The sequence below is a fragment of the Erpetoichthys calabaricus genome, chromosome 10, assembly GCF_900747795.2.
Source record: "Erpetoichthys calabaricus chromosome 10, fErpCal1.3, whole genome shotgun sequence".
Taxonomy (NCBI): Eukaryota; Metazoa; Chordata; class Cladistia; order Polypteriformes; family Polypteridae; genus Erpetoichthys; species Erpetoichthys calabaricus.
In genome coordinates, this window is record NC_041403.2 from 43192847 (window position 1) to 43211407 (window position 18561).

Genomic DNA, 18561 nt, shown 5'->3' on the forward strand with positions numbered 1-18561 from the left:
ATTAATAAAGGATCACCCCCCTCCTAAACAATATTTGAAAACTCAATCAGGTGTAAGTAACCACCATTTCCATTGCAGACCATGGTTACTGGCTTCCTTCCACCTGTGATCAATTGTAATCAGTGTGATTAGTGAAGCTGTTCCTTGAGTATTCATTCCCTTGCTTGGTAATGCAACTGACAGCAAACAACTGGCTATGGGTGGCAAGCCACTTTCAAAAGATCTCAGGGACAGAGTTGTGGACAGACATAAGGCAGGAGATGGATACCAAAAAATCTCAAAGGCTTTATCAGTCCCAAGGAGCACAGTAAAGTCCATAATAAAGAAGTGGCAAGTGTTTGGTACTACTAGGACCCTCCCTGGATTCAGTTGTCCCTCCAAACTGGATGGAAGAGCAAGGAGGAAACTGGTAAGAGAGGCTACCAAGAGGCCAGTGGCCACTTTGAAGGAGTTACAGGATTTCATGGCAAAGAGTGGTCATTGTGTGCATGTGACAACAATTTCACAAGCACTCCACAATTGTGGATTGTTCGGGAGGGTCACAAGGAAAAAGCCACTTCTCAAGAAAGGCCACCTTAAGGCCTAGCTTTGCCAGAATGCACCTTGAAGATTCTGATGCCAAGTGGAAAAAGGTCTTATGGTCAGATGAGAACAAAATAGAACTATTTGGTATCAATACCAAACGGTACACCAATGCAGCTCACCATCCGCAACACACCATACCTACAGTAAAGCATGGAGGTGGCAGCATTCTGTTGTGGGGGTGTTTCTCTGCCACAGTGCCTGGGCTCTCATTAAGGTAGAAGGAAAAATGGATGGGGCAAAATACCATCAAATTCTTGAGGAAAACCTGCTACCCTCTGCCAGAAATTTGACGATGGCAGAATGTTCATTTTGTCAACATGACAACAACCTGAAGAACACCGCAAAATTGACCACACAGTGGCTGAAGGAGAACAAAGTGAATGTCCTTGTGTGGCCCAGTCAGAGCCCAGACCTAAATCCCATTGAAAATCTGTGGAAAGATTTGATAGCAGTCCACCAATGCTCACCATCCAATTTAACCGAACTTGAACAGTTCTGTAGAGAAGAGTGGGCAAATATTGAGTGGGCTTAATCTAGATGTGCAAAGCTGATAGAGAAGTATGCCAACAGACTCAAGGCTGTCATTGAAGCAAAACGTGGTTCAACAACATATTGACATTGGGGGGTGATCCTTTATTAATCATCATTATGTCTTGTTTTTTATTTTTTATAATTTTTCTGAAGTGTAGCTATGATATCTTTTACTTGGATATTATACAGTAGTAAAGCTGAGTAGAAATATTTTTTGTGTGTGTTTTCATTTAAGGATGTAAAGCAAAAAAAATGGGAATATTTCGAAGAATATATATAATATTTTAACAGCATTTTAGCTCAAAATGCATGAGCTGTGAACATTGTGCGTATACAGCTATGTAAATGACATGCAAATTAAATGACTCAAGTAAGTTGAGATTTCTTTCATGGATGGTTTAATACTGTTTGCTGTTGTTCAGTATTGTTCCTCTCCCTGGGCCCCCATTGAAGCTGTTGTATCACATCAAGTTTCTGGTTTTGTTCTCCATGAAAACATGAGATGAAGTGTTTTTCTTGGCCATCACTATAAACAATGCATGGTAAGTAGCAGATTTAAAAAATGATCATGTTTGGATGGAGTAGTCTCTGTTAGCACATTTCACTGTGATGAATAGGATCATTTTCTATCTGTCTTCAACATGTAAAATGCATTATAGGAATAGAGTGCTAAACTGGACTTACAAATGGGCAGGACAAGCAGAAATCAGGTCAGATTATGTTATAGAAGACAAATGAATTGTCATTTCTTTCCATTAATGCAAGAGACTAGTGCTTCCTGTTTGTTTGCAGTAGGTGCTGCGTTGTACAAACATGTACCTATTAAGAATCTGATAACGTTTGTCAATGCGAAAATAATAACTGATTAAAGTGTCACTAGATATTTTTTTTCATTAGTTGGAATTCAATGAATAATTAGTTGGAATTTAATGAATAAAAGAATATGCCCACTTATACTAACTTGATTATTAAAGATGTGTCAATATTTTCCTTTTTATATTGAATAAATTAATATTTTCACGACATATTTGAAGGACTATATATTGTGTGAAGATTCCAAAGCTCTGATCCAGTTTACAAGTAAACGTTTTGAACTAAATGTATTTTTGAGAGAAAATGTATTGTAACTTTTGAGAATAATGCCAAAAATTGTGTTTTTGTGGTATAAACATATTCTAAAAGTAGATGGAAGGATAATTATTGTGGGTCACCATTAGTTGCTTAAGAGAGTCTAATGTTGTGTGTGGGTGTATTTTCCTTTTTTGTTCCATTTGCTAAGTTTTAAAGAACTATCATAGAATCAGTTTTAAACAGTAACATTAGCCTGTTTTGCTTTCCAGATTTGCTGCTTATTTTCTACTATTGGAAGGCAATCGGAGACAAGTTTTTTGTAGTGCACCATGTTGCAGCGCTGTATGCTTACTACTATGTACTGGTGAGTGCCCTATTGTACAATAGCAGAACATGCAGGCAGGATGGGAAGAAAGTTGACCAAGGGTAAACAGCGTAGTTTGGCACTAATTTACAAGAGAGTAATACACACATAGATACAAAAAGAAAGGTGGAATTGGCTGTCTTAGAAAAGAATATTAGAAAATTCACATATGCTAATGTCATCACGTATGTATATCATCATTTATGGTTTTAGTAATATAGTCTCATTAGAAAATAAGTTCTTAAATTGAAATATTCTATTTGAGAATCTAAAGTAAAAGCTGATAACACATTATTTAATAGATGATCCAAAGTCATTTGTAGTAGGCAACCAGGTTCAGAGTTGTAGCTGAAGAACAGCGGCCAAAAATAAATCCTGTAGTAGATTTTAAACCAGTAGCCTTTTAACTTGATTTTTGCCCAGATTTATGACAACATAGCCAGAAAATATATAGATATGTAAACAGTTTATGCTCTGTTTGATTTTGTGTCAACAACAACAAGTTTTGAACTGAAAGAAAATATTCAAGAGTAGGGTATTGCCGTGTTTTTAATGTTATTCTTCCCTATAATTACTCTTAAGTTTACAATATACAGTATCCCTATCTTAATAAATTTTATTGAAGTACTGCAGGCATTGGACCACATTCTCTAAGGATAATGCTTCACATAAGAGAGACTCATTTATGTTCTAGAATATATTTGTGAATTAGCTCAAGTAGCCCACTAATATTTTTTTTCTGTTGATCATTGATGTAAAACTTCAGATTTAGTGCAGGATCAAATTTGTTCTGTTAAACTAAGAAAATGGACTTTTAGACAATTGGTAATAAAAATAATGTATAGCACCAGTTGACACAATAGATAATGCGTGAAAAACTGGATTAGCACAAGTAAAGCATAAAAATGATATGATAAAACTGCTAAGAATAATGAAACCATAACAAGGTTCCAGAAACCTGCTCTCATACTCACTACTAAAGTTCAGGTGCTGTTCACTCTTGGTTCCCCTAATCTGTCACTCCTAGTTTCACAAGGATTTCTGACAATAACGGTATTTTTTGCATGGAATGTTGAATGATAAGTGTAATACACAGGATTTTAAAGATTACAGTAACAATGTTTCTTGCTCTTTCTGTATTCAACTTGCAGTAACAGCTTGTGCATGTTTTCTTGTGTGAAATAATTAAATGTTGTGCATGCTATAACTCTTTTTTTTGTGCCACAGCTGAATATTTCCATTTATTGCAAGTTTCATTTCCACAATAAGCATTTTATACTTTTCTCATTTTGCTTCTACTACATGAAGAAAGGTCAAAAGTAAACAAAGTGTGTATTAATTATTTCCCCAGAATGTTGTGTACTGTACTACTGATGTCTGTCAGTATTGCAGAGCATTTAACCCAAAGAGCAGTGAGCATACTGAGCATGTGAAGGGGGATAACATTCTGTTCTCACATAAGTGGAAATATATCACTATTCTGTAATACTGATGAAGAAGATTCACTATTACAGAAAATTTAAAAGATGTTCAACAGCAATGAAATGTTTATTTGTGAATTGCAGCTTCTATTATGAGAACTGAAGGAAAAATACTCTCCCTGTTTTGGTGCAAGATGGACGTGGTGCATTCATGTTGAAAATGGGGATGAGATCAACACTAGGTTTTAAAAATCAATCTTGCCCTCAAGCATTATATCGATAAAATGAACATCAGCTCTTCTAACAAAGTATATTTATTGAAGGTTGTTGAGGAGAAAGAGGGGGTGATGGGTGGCAAACACAAAGTCAATGCATTTTTGAAGATGCTACCTGCAGCCAATTTTTTCAGTGTTCTTCCTAAATATTGAAGTGGGCAGCATTGAATAATTAATAATTTAGACTCATCCTTAATTTAAAATATGATTACCACTGAAAACCTAAGTGAAGTTGACGTTAATGATCAGAATTTTCAGTGCAGCCTATTTTGGGGAAGTAAATTATATGCACAGTGATTACTTTTTGGCATATTGTCACAGTTTATATTAAACCACAGAAAGTTTTATTTTAAAAAGTGCTTTATCTGCCCGAATATACCAATGTACATATACTGTACATTCTAGGATATGTTTAAATAAATAAGATATAATTAGTACATGCATTTTTAAGTATCTTTTACAAAGGCAGGTGCTAAACTTTAAAATAAAATCAGTGTTTTCAGTTCTGTGGCACATTCTATATGCTTTATTAACTTGCCTTAAAATCTTGTCTTTTTGTGACATTAACAGTGTGTATGGTGAGCACACTGTGAAGTGCAAAAAAACAATTTTACTGCTCATCTTGAACATGCAGTAAAACAATGTCTGCTGATTTCTTTTTTCTTCTGCTGCTTTATATCTTCACCTCGTGTTTCATGTTGTTTCCAGTTGTTGAAATGCTGAAATTTCAAAATTGTCTGTTGTCCCAAACTAACAACACACAAATGCAGCTAGTGAAGAGGCCATACTGTCACTGGACTCTGTCATCACTGCAGATGTTAACCACTGACTTTGCTTCACCTTTCAAGGATGGTTATGGACTGGCAGAAACATTAATGAAGAAAGAACTATTCAGCAACAATAATAATAATGACATTCTAATATATACTGTATTTTGGGTTTCTGTCAATGTTCAAAATCTGTAGGAAACTCCATTATCTTTCCTCAAACTCCCTCCAAATCTTCCCCAGTATGTCATTTGTAAAGTCAAGTAAATATGCAAGGATACAAAGTCAAGTGACCTCGAGTGATACCCACATGGATGATTATGGCTGACAAATTTCGAACTTCCAATGTGTGCACCGCTTCACATTTAATACCACTATGTAACTAGTGTACACTTTTTTCCCCTGGTTTTATTGTAAGGAGTTTTAATCAGAAACTAGCAGCATTTAATTCTTAATGTGTGACCCAGCCATCCCATGCTTTTTCTCAGCTCCTGCATAAATATTTTAGATCTACGGTTATTTAAATATTGAAAGGGTTGAAAATACTTTCCATAGAACACATTTAAAATAATGGTTAACTTGTAGAGTGGAGGAGAAACAAAAATACTTGGAATAAAAACGTTTCTTGCTGCTGGACACACATTTCTTCCAGGGAGGTGTTGGAATCTACTGCTTTTTATTCATTTTGTCTTAAGGTCAGTACGACTGCCCTGTTTACAATTCTTTAATTATTCATACCTCTCCAGTTGTGTTCTGTAGTTAGTGATGATTCTGACATTTAAATAATTTGAATCATCATCTGTAAAAATTAATGGCATTTGAATAATTAAGCCATAAAAATGATATACACAAATCCACTACAGCAGACAAAAGTGCATATATTAGTAAAAAAGATGATAAAAACATTCAGTTATAAATCACTATTTTATTAATTCAGGGTACTGTACAACTAGCGTATATCAGAAAATGTTTAAAAGAAACACATACATTTTCAAAATCCAAGGACATTGTCCTACATACCTTGCTATGAAGAAAATGATTAAATGATTATATCAAAAATATACATTAGATCATGCTTTCCCACAATCAGGGGATAAATAACTATTGGAATATGGAAAGACATTCTTTAACAATTGCCTGTTTTGGATCTTCTACACTGGTACTGGAATCTGTGAACTTAAAACCCAAAAATAAATTTTCATTAAATCCCTTCGGTCATCTACTACATTTAATGTATATACAATATTACACATAGGAAATAGAAATGTTAGATTTGAATGCACAGTGAGAAATCTAAAGCTTGAAAGTATACCTTAAGAGAATGATCTAGGAAACATCATGAACGCATTAATATCTACATGTAGACAGTGTAAAGATGGCTAACAGAATGTTAGGTTACGTCGCACAGTGTGTGCAGTACAAGTGCACAGAGGGTATGCCGAAGCATTATAACACACTACTGAGGCGTCACCTGGAGTACTGTGTATGGTCTTGGTCTTCATATTATAAAAAATGATGTGGCAGTGCCAGAGAAAGTCCAGAGAAGAGTGACTAGGCTGATTTTGAGGCAAGGAGGTATAAACTATAAGGAGAGATTAAAAGAATTGAATCTTTTCAGTTTAAGCAGTTAGGAGGTGACATGATCAAAGTGTTTAAAGTAATGAAAGGAATTAGTACACTTATCTTTCATTCAATGAAACATACACACATAGTATAATTTACCAAGTAGTGTGGTGGAGAGTAGGATTTTAGGGACCTTCACAATCACCATCTTGTTGAATAAGCTGGACCTTCAAAACTCCACATGATGTAGTTTGTTATAACTTACGTGAATAGAATTGATGACTTTGTTAGACTGAATGGCCTGTTCTTGTAGCATATGTTCTAAGTTCTAATTATCCACGGACAACAACATCTTCCTTATTTAAATTACAGATAGCATGAAGTGTTTCTGAGCTTCCAAATCACAGTCTATATCCAATCTTATTCATGTATCATCATCACTGGTTGTCTTTACACCATCTAGTGGATGAAGAGTCAGTCATCCTCTAATAAAAAACGTTCACATACTGTAGATATCCTCATGGTACTGTCTGTGTTCCACTTGTTCTGGCCTGCAATCCAGACCTAGATCTCCTTTGCTTGTTTTTGTACAAGCCATCATCAGATTTTTTCATTTGGCCTCACCTTGATAGGTCTTGGAACATGGAGCTGGGTCACCAAAAGAGAGCATCTTTTCATGCATAACTAGAACAAATTGTTAAAAAAAATAGGATGGTTAAATCTAGTCACATGGGGGGAAAAAAGCAGGCCAGGGTCACCATGTAGAAGGAAAGAGTAATCGATCACTCAAATTACTCACAACATACTGATACTAAACATATTATAGTAATTTTATTTAATAGTAGCTCTGTTCACAATATTTTACTAATGTTTTAATAACAAACAAGTCAATGGGCTTTATTGTCATACCATCCATACACAATATTGTAACACAAAATAATGTTCCCCAATGCAACAAATATACATAAGCACAGGACAAGTGAACAACTATAGTATAAACAGATAAATAAATAATAGGTAAAAGAATATATAGTAATACATTGAAACAGATTGTAATAAATAAATAACAACAAATAATAATAAAAACAGTAGTAAAAAATGTTCTGTATATCAGTAACCTAATAGGTGCATATTGGGATGCAGTTCAGAGTTTAGACAATTAAGGGGTAGAAGCTTTTTCAGAACCTGGCAGAACTGGTTCAGATGCTACAGAACCTTCTGCCAGATAGAAGTTTGACAAAGAGACAGTGGTAGCAGATCTCCACAATGCAGTAGGCTTTGCAGATGCAACACTTAATAAAGATATCTTTAATGGAGAGCAGAGAAGGCCCAGTGATCTTTTCTGTTATATGCACTTGTGATCAGAGACACTGAATTTCCCAAACCAGATGGTGATACAGCTGGTCAGAACACTCTGGATAGTGCCCCTGTAGAATTTACTGAAAAAAAAAAAAAAGTTGTGCTCATTATTCTTAGACACAAGGTTGTGTGCTATGTGGTGTGGATTACCAATGTTATTTTCTGCTAGAGACCACCAATTAGCCACTGCTCTGAAATGTTCCCATGTTTCCTATAAGCAGACTTCATGAAATAGTCTCAAACTTGTTATTCTTTGGCATGCTCTTAATTTCTTAGAAGTAATAAAACAGAAAGCATGTTTAAAAGATAAATGGAAAACACTTAAGACAAAGATAAAATAACAGAAGCAGTAAAATGCATGAAATCTTGTTTACAACATTGGATAATCGAGATATGTCAGAATTTATTGCCCTAATTTTCTGGCAGGTTGGTGATTAACTTTCACTACATTTCAACATCAGAGCAGGTGTGGTCAAGACAAATAAGCACAACTAACCATGCTTTGTTTTACATAAAAAGAAAGGCTTATATTTTTCTGCCTTTAAATAATTGTCAGAACACCCTTAGCAATTCTGCTTAACCATCATAAGTTCTGCCATATTTATATGAGTGATGCTGACATATAAAAGGAATAAGACTAATTTGGAAATTTGCTACCTATCCCCTACAAAAGCACATTCTAAACTATAGAAAGTAAGTACATTTACAGTATATGACATTAGAATGTATACCTTTAGACATAGCTGAAATTCAACAAGAAACTAAGAGGTGATATAATGGTATGTGTTTAAGATTCTAACAGTAAATGGGAGCCATTAATTTACAGAATTTTAGAAGGAGGTTGACTAAGAATAAATTCACAGATAGGTTGACAAGTATGTCTTCACAAAGATAACCAAAGATACATGGAATAAGATAATTAATTGAAAGCAGCACCTTGTTGACCTTCAAATAAATAAATTAACTTGTTAAACTTGTGTAATCCAGTTGTAGGGTCACAGGTAGCTGTAGTGTATCCTGGCAGTATTTGGAACAAGGCACATGCTTATCCTGTAGAGAGCCATCTGTCCACTGTAGAAATCAGCACTCTGGCTAAATTCAAGCTTAATTAAATCAAAAATACAAATCTTTAGGACATGGAAGAAAACACAGGCCTAGCAAAACTCCTACATTGACAAAGGGAGACCATTCAAACTTCTTACAGGTAGTTACTGGGCAAACCCAGTCTCTTGGGGTCCTGAGGCAGCAGTAATAACCAGCACATAACTGTGCTACCACATCTACACATCTTGATTCAGCAATATTGTAGACATGTTAAAGTTAAAATTATGTTGTACTGAATGGCCTGTTCTCATCTTTGTAATGTTCTGTGGAGGGTATTTTTTTAGGTATTGCCTGGGATGTGACGAACCTGTTGAATAAACTTTATGCTTTGTTTCTTGTACATTCACATTCTGAAACCCACTTACTCCTGGTTCATGGGAAGTGTAACCTAGATTGACACTGGGTAGAACGTGACTCTGGACAGCATGTCAGTCCATCACAGAGTTCACTTACACTCATGCTCATACTGGACCAGTTTAGAAACATTAATTACTTAACCACATGTATTTTTAGAAATGGAGTTTGAGGTGGGAGCTACAGGACCCTGAGAAAACCTCACACAGAAATGGGGAGAGGATGCAGACTTGGCACATGTTAGTTTTACAGTAAATGCTAGATTTTGCCTTGAGCAGACAGCTTACTGTATATTTCTAAAGACTGAATCAATTAAAATGTTTGGTATGTTCTGTGAAACTTACATGGAGCATGATGACTGTAATGCAACAGAATATGAAGTGGTCTTCTGGGGACATTTTGAGACATAGTTTATAATGACACGGTGAGGATGTTCTTTTAAGATGAATTTTTCTAAACGAGGTTCCAAACTCCTTTGCTGCAGGGCTAGAGTGGCTGTGAACTTTTTCTTCATACCAACTAATCTGATGGCATTTCTTGCTGTTACTTTTTTATTTGAAAACCTTGACCTGCAGATATTTAGTTGGGTTACACATTTTTGAGGAAATGAGGGGTTATTTTTATAAACTGGAAAAAAATTGTATGCTTAAATTCCTCCTTTTATTTGTTTCTAACTCTTTTAAAAAAATAATTAATTCATGATGAAAATATTTGAGGCACATGATGCCAGGTTGACTTCTCCACTGTTGGCTGCTTAAGTTCTTAAGTGGTCCTTATTGTTTCATTAAGACTAATTACGAGAAACAATTTAAAGTTGAAGATTTCTACAAAGCAAGTTAACTAAAATGAAGCACAAAGTACAGTATGTAATGATTGACTTGGTTCATGTAAGCTAAAAACTACTAATATGATGAGCATTGTCCCTAAAGTTGATTAAGAAGAGAAATGTGGACTACTGATAATATCAATTTGAACACTGCCAGGAGACATATTTAACTAACAGCTCAAACCGTTCTCAAATTTATGCAGAGGCATAAAGATAATCTACTTCCAAACCTGATTTGAGTTTTATATAGTATTGATCATACTTATGCTGATCATAAATCAGGGTGATCATGCAGTTATGCTCATGTGAAACTGCTGATAAGAAGTACAGTATTTAAATGTGACATAAATTGTGGTTGCCTGCATAAAGGCTGCCTTATAAATATAAGTGGAGTAACTGTCAAATCTTTTCGTACTGATTTACATTATGTTGTTAAGTTTAACAGCACATATAAAAACTTTTATGACTTTATATATTTAGACATTCAAGGCTCTCTAAATATCATCTTTTCTAATTATTTTGCAATTTTCCGGAGTAAGTTCAGTCTCATTACTGTATTTTCTTACAAAACAACCAATTCATGCCACTTTAAGTCACAGTTCTCGTATTGTCTCTTGATGCCCGGTGTACAGCAGACTTATTTGCCATTAACTGAGAAAATTGTCCTGTTTTGAAAAGTTTGGATGATGAAAAGTCTGTGATTTCAGAGCAGACTTAACCTAATCCCTAAATTCATTCGTCTGGAGACTTCTGTCTCTGTCTGAAATCACCTGTTTTCTTTTTACTGGGAACATTTCCAAGTTTGTGTAAATCAGTAACCAGGTGACATAGGAAGTAGTGCTCATTAAAAGACTGAGTTGCAAATACAAAGGCTTTTATGCAAGGAACTTTTCAGTCAAGGTCAGATGTGGATTTGTGCAGGGAACTGTGCTATGCTGTTAATTTATGTAAATGATTTGGATAAAGATATAAACATATATCCACCCACCCATCCATCCATTTATAACCTATTTAAGCTCAAGCCTGTGGCCATATAAATAACAGGGTTTATACAGAAGATAACTTCAAACTAAGTTGGTTACCAGATGCCTTAGAGGTGTCAAAATCCCTACACCAAGTCTTGGTTTATATTTAAGTAGAACAAGGTTAATGAAAATAATTAAAAATCTTACACATAGGAAACAAGATTACAAATAATTATATAATTGGGTTGGAGGTTTGGAGGTATAAAATACAACTTTTGTGGTAACATTTGAATCCTATTAGAGTAATAAATATTCCTCTAAATATTTGCAACCAGTGTACTGAAGCGATTAAGATGGTTATTAATATGTTGAGTTATGGAATGCCTATATTGTGTGGAGCATAAATCAATACCGGTTATGCTTAAGCTGTACAAGACACTTATAAGGCCTTTGGAATATTATATTTAGTTTTGGTCTTAGTGTTACCAAAAGTGGATATAATAGCGTGAAAGAAATCTCAAAGGGAAGCTATAAGACTAATTTCAGGACTGTTGTATATGCTATCTAGAAAGGTAGCAGAAATTAAAGGATAAATTTGGTTACTTTGAAGCTGAAGTTATTTTTTCCCCCAATTATGGCAAGCAGTCCTTTACCCTAAAAAACTTATAGGCTTTATGGGGTCATTGTTGTCACATGTATGGCATACAGTGAATTTCTTACCTGCATGTACTAATCAACATTGAAACGTCACTCTCTGGCGCCATGATTTAGTGAGTAGAACTACCTTACCTTGAAGCTGTGTCTTCGTTACCTGAAAAATCTCAGACATTTTTCATTTTCGAGATTGAGTCCAAGCCTTTAAAATGTATCTATCATTTTAATATGCTTGAACCAGATAAACTTTTGTCACAATATCTTCTCAAAAGAAATTTGAAATCCACAAGAGTAGATATTGCCAGCAGAATAACCATAATATTATTCTTGCAACCTCCTGCACTCCTTTAGACTTCGACCCTACTCCACTGCACATTCGAACTCAACTGCCTCTTAAACCATGGCCCTGAAGTACTAATGTTCATTTTAGAGTAACCTTTGATAGAACCTCTGGGTTGAACAGAGGTGAGCAAGGAGGCTTTCCACCAAGAGCTCTCCCTCAGTGGCCTGAGAGGTCCCCAATAAGGCAGCCCAAACAAATTACACTTTCCATGTAGCCCTATAGTGATCCAGCCTGGGATGGTGCTGGAGGTTTGCTGCCACCTAGTGTTCTAGGGCAGGGGTCCTCAAACTCAGTCCTGAGGGCCCACTGTGACTTCAGGTTTTTGTTTCAATCAGATTCATAATCGGTGACAACACTGATCTCATTTAATTAGCTGGTATTTTTTTCTCTTCTCTTATTCTACATTCAGAAAAGCACGGCAGCATGATTTTTACATTTAGAAATATTTCTATTTTTGCCATAGATTTAAATGCTTAACTCTCTTTTGTTGATTTCATTATATATTTTGCCCTTTCTTTGTGCAGTTTGCTCCCTTCATTGTGTTTTAATAATGATAATTGAAAACGAGCAGAGCAGATACCCAGGCAAACAACACTGAATCGTGAAAGGCTGTAACTACTTTAGCATCAGACCCACTAATTAGTAAATAATGGATTAATTAAACAATTAGAACACCTGGAAAAGCAGAACGAAAATCAAGATTAAAATATTGTTAAAAAGAAAAAAAAAACATTGTCCCCATATAACTACTGTACTTCTTACATTTTAATAAAATTGGTTTTTTTTTTGGTTTTTTTTACCAAACTTAGTTTTCTAATTTCTATATTGTTTCCAAAACATAATCTGGGAAATAACAGTTCACTTAATAAGCCCAGGAGTCCAATTAAAAACAGAAGCTGGTTGCAATAAAAACCTGGTCCCAGGGCCGGGTTTGAGAATCCCTGTTCTAGGGGACTTTATTACCCACTATTCTTCCATTATGGCTTCCCATCTTGGAAGAGTACAACCTACCTTGCTGGTTGGGACCCAGCCCATTAATTACAACACACTTTGTGTCGTTTTGTGAAGCAGTACTTGTAAATTTGAACAAAAAAATGCATCCCTCCCAGAGGCTTACAGTTGTGGTTTAAGGCAGGGGGTCTCCAAGTCTGGTCCTGGAGGACCACCGTGGCTGCAGGTTTTCATTCTAACCCTTTTTTTTTTTTTTAATGAATGCCCTGTTTGTGCTGCTAATTAACTTGTGAATTAATTTTAATTGAATTGCTTTTTTAAGATTTGTTCCCCTGAATTTCTTCTTTGTTCCTCTTAATTGCTTCATTTCTTTCCTTAAATGGCACCCAAACATGTGTGAACTGAGGGAGCCAACAGAAGACCAACTAAGTCAGGGCCTCAAACTCCAACCAATTTCACTCCAACCAGCTGCTTAATGAGGTGCCAATTCTTGTCATTAATAAAACTCATTCTTTAACTTTGTGGCTTGTTGCTGTTCTCATGGTGCATTAGCAGACATTTCCAAAATTGTTGATGTTCTCTTTCTAAGAGCACAGTTAAAATGTTTTGGGGACCTGAGCAGATTGACATTCCTGAGACCTTCATCTTTCTTTATTTTCAGATATTGTATAATGGACACCAGTTGTTTCGGCTCATTTTGGATCTCATTATTGTTTGACTGATAATTAAGGAAAAAGAAACAATTAAGAGTCTGAGTCTTCAAGAACAAGTCAATTAAAATGAATTCCAAAGAAGTTAATTAGCAGCAAAAACAGGTCATGCATTAAGAAAAGGGTTAGATTGAAAACCTGCAGCCACGGTGGTCCTCCAGGACTGGAGTTGGCAATCCCTGGTTTAAGGGGCACCAGACAAAAATGGGAAATGAAAGCCTTAAACCTACTGAATATGTTCACATTGGAAGAAAATACTGAACTTATCCCTTAATTTAGAGGTGACATAGTTAAAGTGTTTCAAATAAATGTTTGTTAGATTCAAGAGACTATTCTACACATCTTTATATATACCTGTAGTAGCAATGGAGAAAATAAAAGCCATAATAAATGGAATAGGCCAGTAATCCCAGCATAGGTCATCAATTTCTATTTGCCAAAGCTGTTCTTAAGTAGTCAAAAAAATATTTTTGCCACTTTTGTAACATTCTCAGACCCACTTAATTCCAGTTCAGGTTTATAGGGACCAGAGCCTATCACTCCCACCATTAGGCAGTTCTTTGTAGGACCCACTCACACACAATTGTAACTGCCAGTTAACTTAACATGCACATCTTTGGTCATATTAGAGGAACAGCGAGGTACCTGGAGAAAAATCCATGCTGACACACAGAGAATGTCAAACTCTACAGTACAATGATTAGGCATGAGATGTAGCTAAATTTTTTGCCAAATATTAACTGCATTCTAATTTGTCATTATTTTTTATTTGTATGTGGACCTATAGTTTCCCACTTCTGACACCACACCCTCCTATCCCCACCTTTTAATTAAAAACATTTATATTGGAAAGAAAAAAAACAAAACAGAATATTTTCACTTTTCAAAACCCTTGTGTGCAAAATTCCACTAATGCTCTTGTCACTGCTTGAAGGAAAGCTATGAGGTATCCTAACAGATATTGCACATTTGACATACCTTGTACAAGTCAGTTGTAAATGCATGTAGTATTACTTTGTTGTTGTTGTTGTTGCTTTCTGCTGCCAACTATAGTTGCACTTCCTTTTCAATTTGCTCTTTCTGTCCTTGCCTAATGTGTTTAAACAGTAATTACAGTCCCGTATTTACGGGTAGAAAATGGTAACATGCAAAAACTACCAAAAATAACAAAAGGAAAACAAAAGCAATAGACTTGATTGACCCAGTTGGCTTCCATTCCTATCTTGTCTGCAGTTTATGCTATTGCTGTACACTGAGCAGTTGTATTGCCCAGTAACAGTATGGACTTACCAGTATCTAGAGGTACTAGTATGCAGTTCTGGGTTGTTTCCACTGTGAACGTGTACTTTTCTTTTTAAGTAGCCCAAGCTAAGGTAAGTATGCATTCTCTGTAACATTTTAAAGCATGGTGTTCAGGTAAGCGCCTGTTTTTAAAAAGTTTTTCAAACAATTTGCAATTACCACATACTGGTAGGTTATATACAGTACACTTGGGTAGACAACCCTGATCAACATATTCTGAAGAAAGAGATTTTCTCAAGTTGTATAAATCTCTTACTTAAAAATGAGCAAATAGTAAATTAATATTGTTTGTTGTTAAACTGTTAAATATTCCTTTGGTGCTATCTTGGAGAGCTCAGACTTTAATTTTCTTAGCAGGCACAATCAGTTGATACTTGTCTGATAATTTGCACCTTATAAAATGTTGTAACAGGTTGTGTATTTTTTACACAAACCCATTTAAGAGATAATAGACACTTCCAAAAACATTTTTTTTAAACTGGGAAAACACAGCGTGCAGAAACATATTCATCAGAGCTGAAAATGAAATGGAATCTTATTCACAGTTTAGTCCAGCAAATCGCACTACATGAACAGAAAACATAGAATGTTAGTCCTTGCTGGCTTTGATTGTAGTATAAACAAAAAGTCACACAATTTTTACGTTTTTCAAGTATGCAGTCTAAAATGTACATATCACAATAGAAAAAAAGTATAATTTACCATCTACAGAAACATGTAGCAAAACGCACACAGGGGTGTCAATGTTGCTTACAAGGGGACAATGATACCAGGACATATTTGAATCAGTTTGGTATGCTATCCAGTTAAAGCTGCTTTTTGAAAAGTAAATTGAAAGAAGCAACAGCTGCACATATTTAAAAGAAGAACATTTTAACATTTGGTTAATCAGAAAACAGTTTTATTTCAACATATGTCCAAACATAATGAAAAGACAACTGAGTAACAATGAATCAAGATGAAGGAAAATAGAACAATCCATACATTTTCCAACCCGCTTATCCATTTCAGAGTTATGGGGAGTCTGTGCCTGTCCTAGCAGAGCTGAGTGCAAGGCTGAAACCAACACTAGATGGGGTGTAAGCCCACTGTAAGGAATACAGACACTCATATTTTGAAAATGTACAGTTGCTTGTTTGCTTAGTGTTTCAGATAGTGTGCTTTTATGAAGTGGAACTAACGTTTACACATTTTTATGTTTTTTTTGCATGCACAGTGGCTCCATACAACATTAACCTTTGCTTTAAGTAGTAGTAGTAACATACCAAATTATTTGAAATATGGATTCTGTTCTATACAGTCAAAGATGTAAATCCTGTTAACTTCATTTGTTAGTATGATTTGGCATCTTTCTTGCACCTGTTTAGATCTCCAGAATATAAGATATAACTGGAATGGACAGAAAAAGTTGAAACAGGACTCCATATCCAGGAGCTACTGTCCATCCTCAGTTGCAGCCCTCTGTTGAAGTCATACAGCAAGAATAACTCCTATCAACAGATTTTAATTTGTAAATAGTTTTCAGATTATCTGTTTAATGTTTTTAGATGTTTTGACTTTTATGTTTAATAAAGCATAAGAAAAAACAACCAAGATATAAACATTTGCTCAGTTTTGACCCCTAAATAAAAATCAGCATTTTTGATATTTTGTATGATAACTGGGATTTCAGAGCAAAAAACAGACATCTGTAACATAGACCAACCTAAACTAAGTTAGTATGTTACCTTTGCACACGTCAAAGATGCAGACATAGTGATTTAGCTTGAAATACCTCCTACATTATATTCCTTTGCACTTTTGTGATTTCTGTGATTTTAAATGTCAAAATTAAAGCATTTCAGTCGTACAATCTGTTATCTCCATATTGTTTGCATTTGGTATAGTAGCATGACTAACAATGGATGCTTTATGGTCTGTGTAGTTGCAAAGTAATGTGTCTGACCTTGTGCACTTACAATTCCATACTTTTATCTTCCAAAATTTTTAATTTACAAAGAAATTAAGATTAAGTGTTATATAGGAAACAAACACCACAGACAATTAGACTTCACAATATTCTACATACATTCGTGATTTTCTGCTATATACCAAAAAATAATCAATAAAATGACAAGATGGTGGATTAGTGTTAGTGTTTCCGATCCTGTCTCTTTTTTCCCTCCAAGTAAGTTTATTGTGGCAGAAAGTAAATGTAATTGAAATAAGTATTTTTTTTGAACGGGTGTTTAATTATCCTCTGTGCTACAACGGTTGAGGCTGTATTCTTTTGAACATGTCCCAGTAAACACAATAAAATGTCCTTAAATGTGCAGTAAGCGCATAAATAGAAAGATGGGTTCCTTTGGTGGAATGTGTAAAGACCTACTAATGTAAAATATTAAACAACATTCATTAAAGGTTAGTAAAACAATAATGTATGAAGAATGTTGTTTCTAATGAGGCCAGTGTCTCACCAAACTGTGCCAGTTCAGGACCTTCATGGCTTGATTGTATAGGTCACACAATTTTTTCTGTTTGTAACAATTTCCACCTCTGCTCAGTTGTGCTATATAGTTATCTACCTGATCTCGCCTGATATCTTTGCAATCTTTAGTTAGCTATTCGAAAGATATCCTTCTGTGCTTGTTTGTGAAAACTGTCAAACTAGTTATTTTCATCACATACATCAACATTAGCATGTTCTAAATAAAAGTCTTACTAGAAATTCATCCAGAGCAGTTGTGTTGATTTTCCTTCAGTATTTACTTCTCCTCCATCACACATGCCCTCAAGTTGGAAATTTTGTACAAAATTCCCAAAATATAAGAGTTTGGTCACTCATTATATTTTTTAGGAAGTCCAGTATTTAAGTGACCTTGCTTGCAATCACATCGGTTCAAACATTTTACAAAAAAATCCAAATTATAAGTTTTTAGGAAAAAAATGTTTTGAGTCATATGCTTTTTAAAATTGGTAATGTCAGTCATACCTCTGTATTTTCTAATGGGTGGCTAGCAAAGAAAATCAATATAAAGTGTCTTTTTAGCGGCTTGGTTTTAAGGATTCTGATAAAAATATGGGCACTCTGATATGAAGATTAAGAGAATTCTATCCCAGCAATGCTTTATTATAAAAATTGTCTTTACTTTTTCATTATCTGTTTCCAAATTATTCTTCTAGGGTCAAGGATTCTTGCCTTATTTTGCTAACTTTCGTCTGCTTGCAGAGTTTTCCACACCCTGTGTCAATCAGCGGTACGTACAAAGAGTCCAGTTTCTTGACATACACCTTCCCTGAGATTGCATAGCATGCTAACAAATAATTATTCTAATTAATAGATTCCTTTTGTAAGTATTTGAACGATTGATCATAAAATGATAGGTTAAACAATAAGCTCCCAAAAAGTGGATTGTTAGACTGCAATTATTACAGCA

The 18561-nt window shown here is 35.0% G+C and overlaps 1 protein-coding gene across 1 annotated transcript in view; it reads left to right on the forward strand.

Moving 5' to 3' along the window:
• Window positions 1-18561, forward strand: part of tlcd4a (TLC domain containing 4a) — a 74417-nt gene that overhangs the window by 52440 nt on the left and 3416 nt on the right. Inside the window, exons 7-8 of the mRNA XM_028811122.2 lie at window positions 2457-2551; window positions 18308-18381. Of these exons, the coding sequence (XP_028666955.2) occupies window positions 2457-2551; window positions 18308-18381 (169 nt within the window). The remainder of the gene's footprint in view (window positions 1-2456; window positions 2552-18307; window positions 18382-18561) is intronic.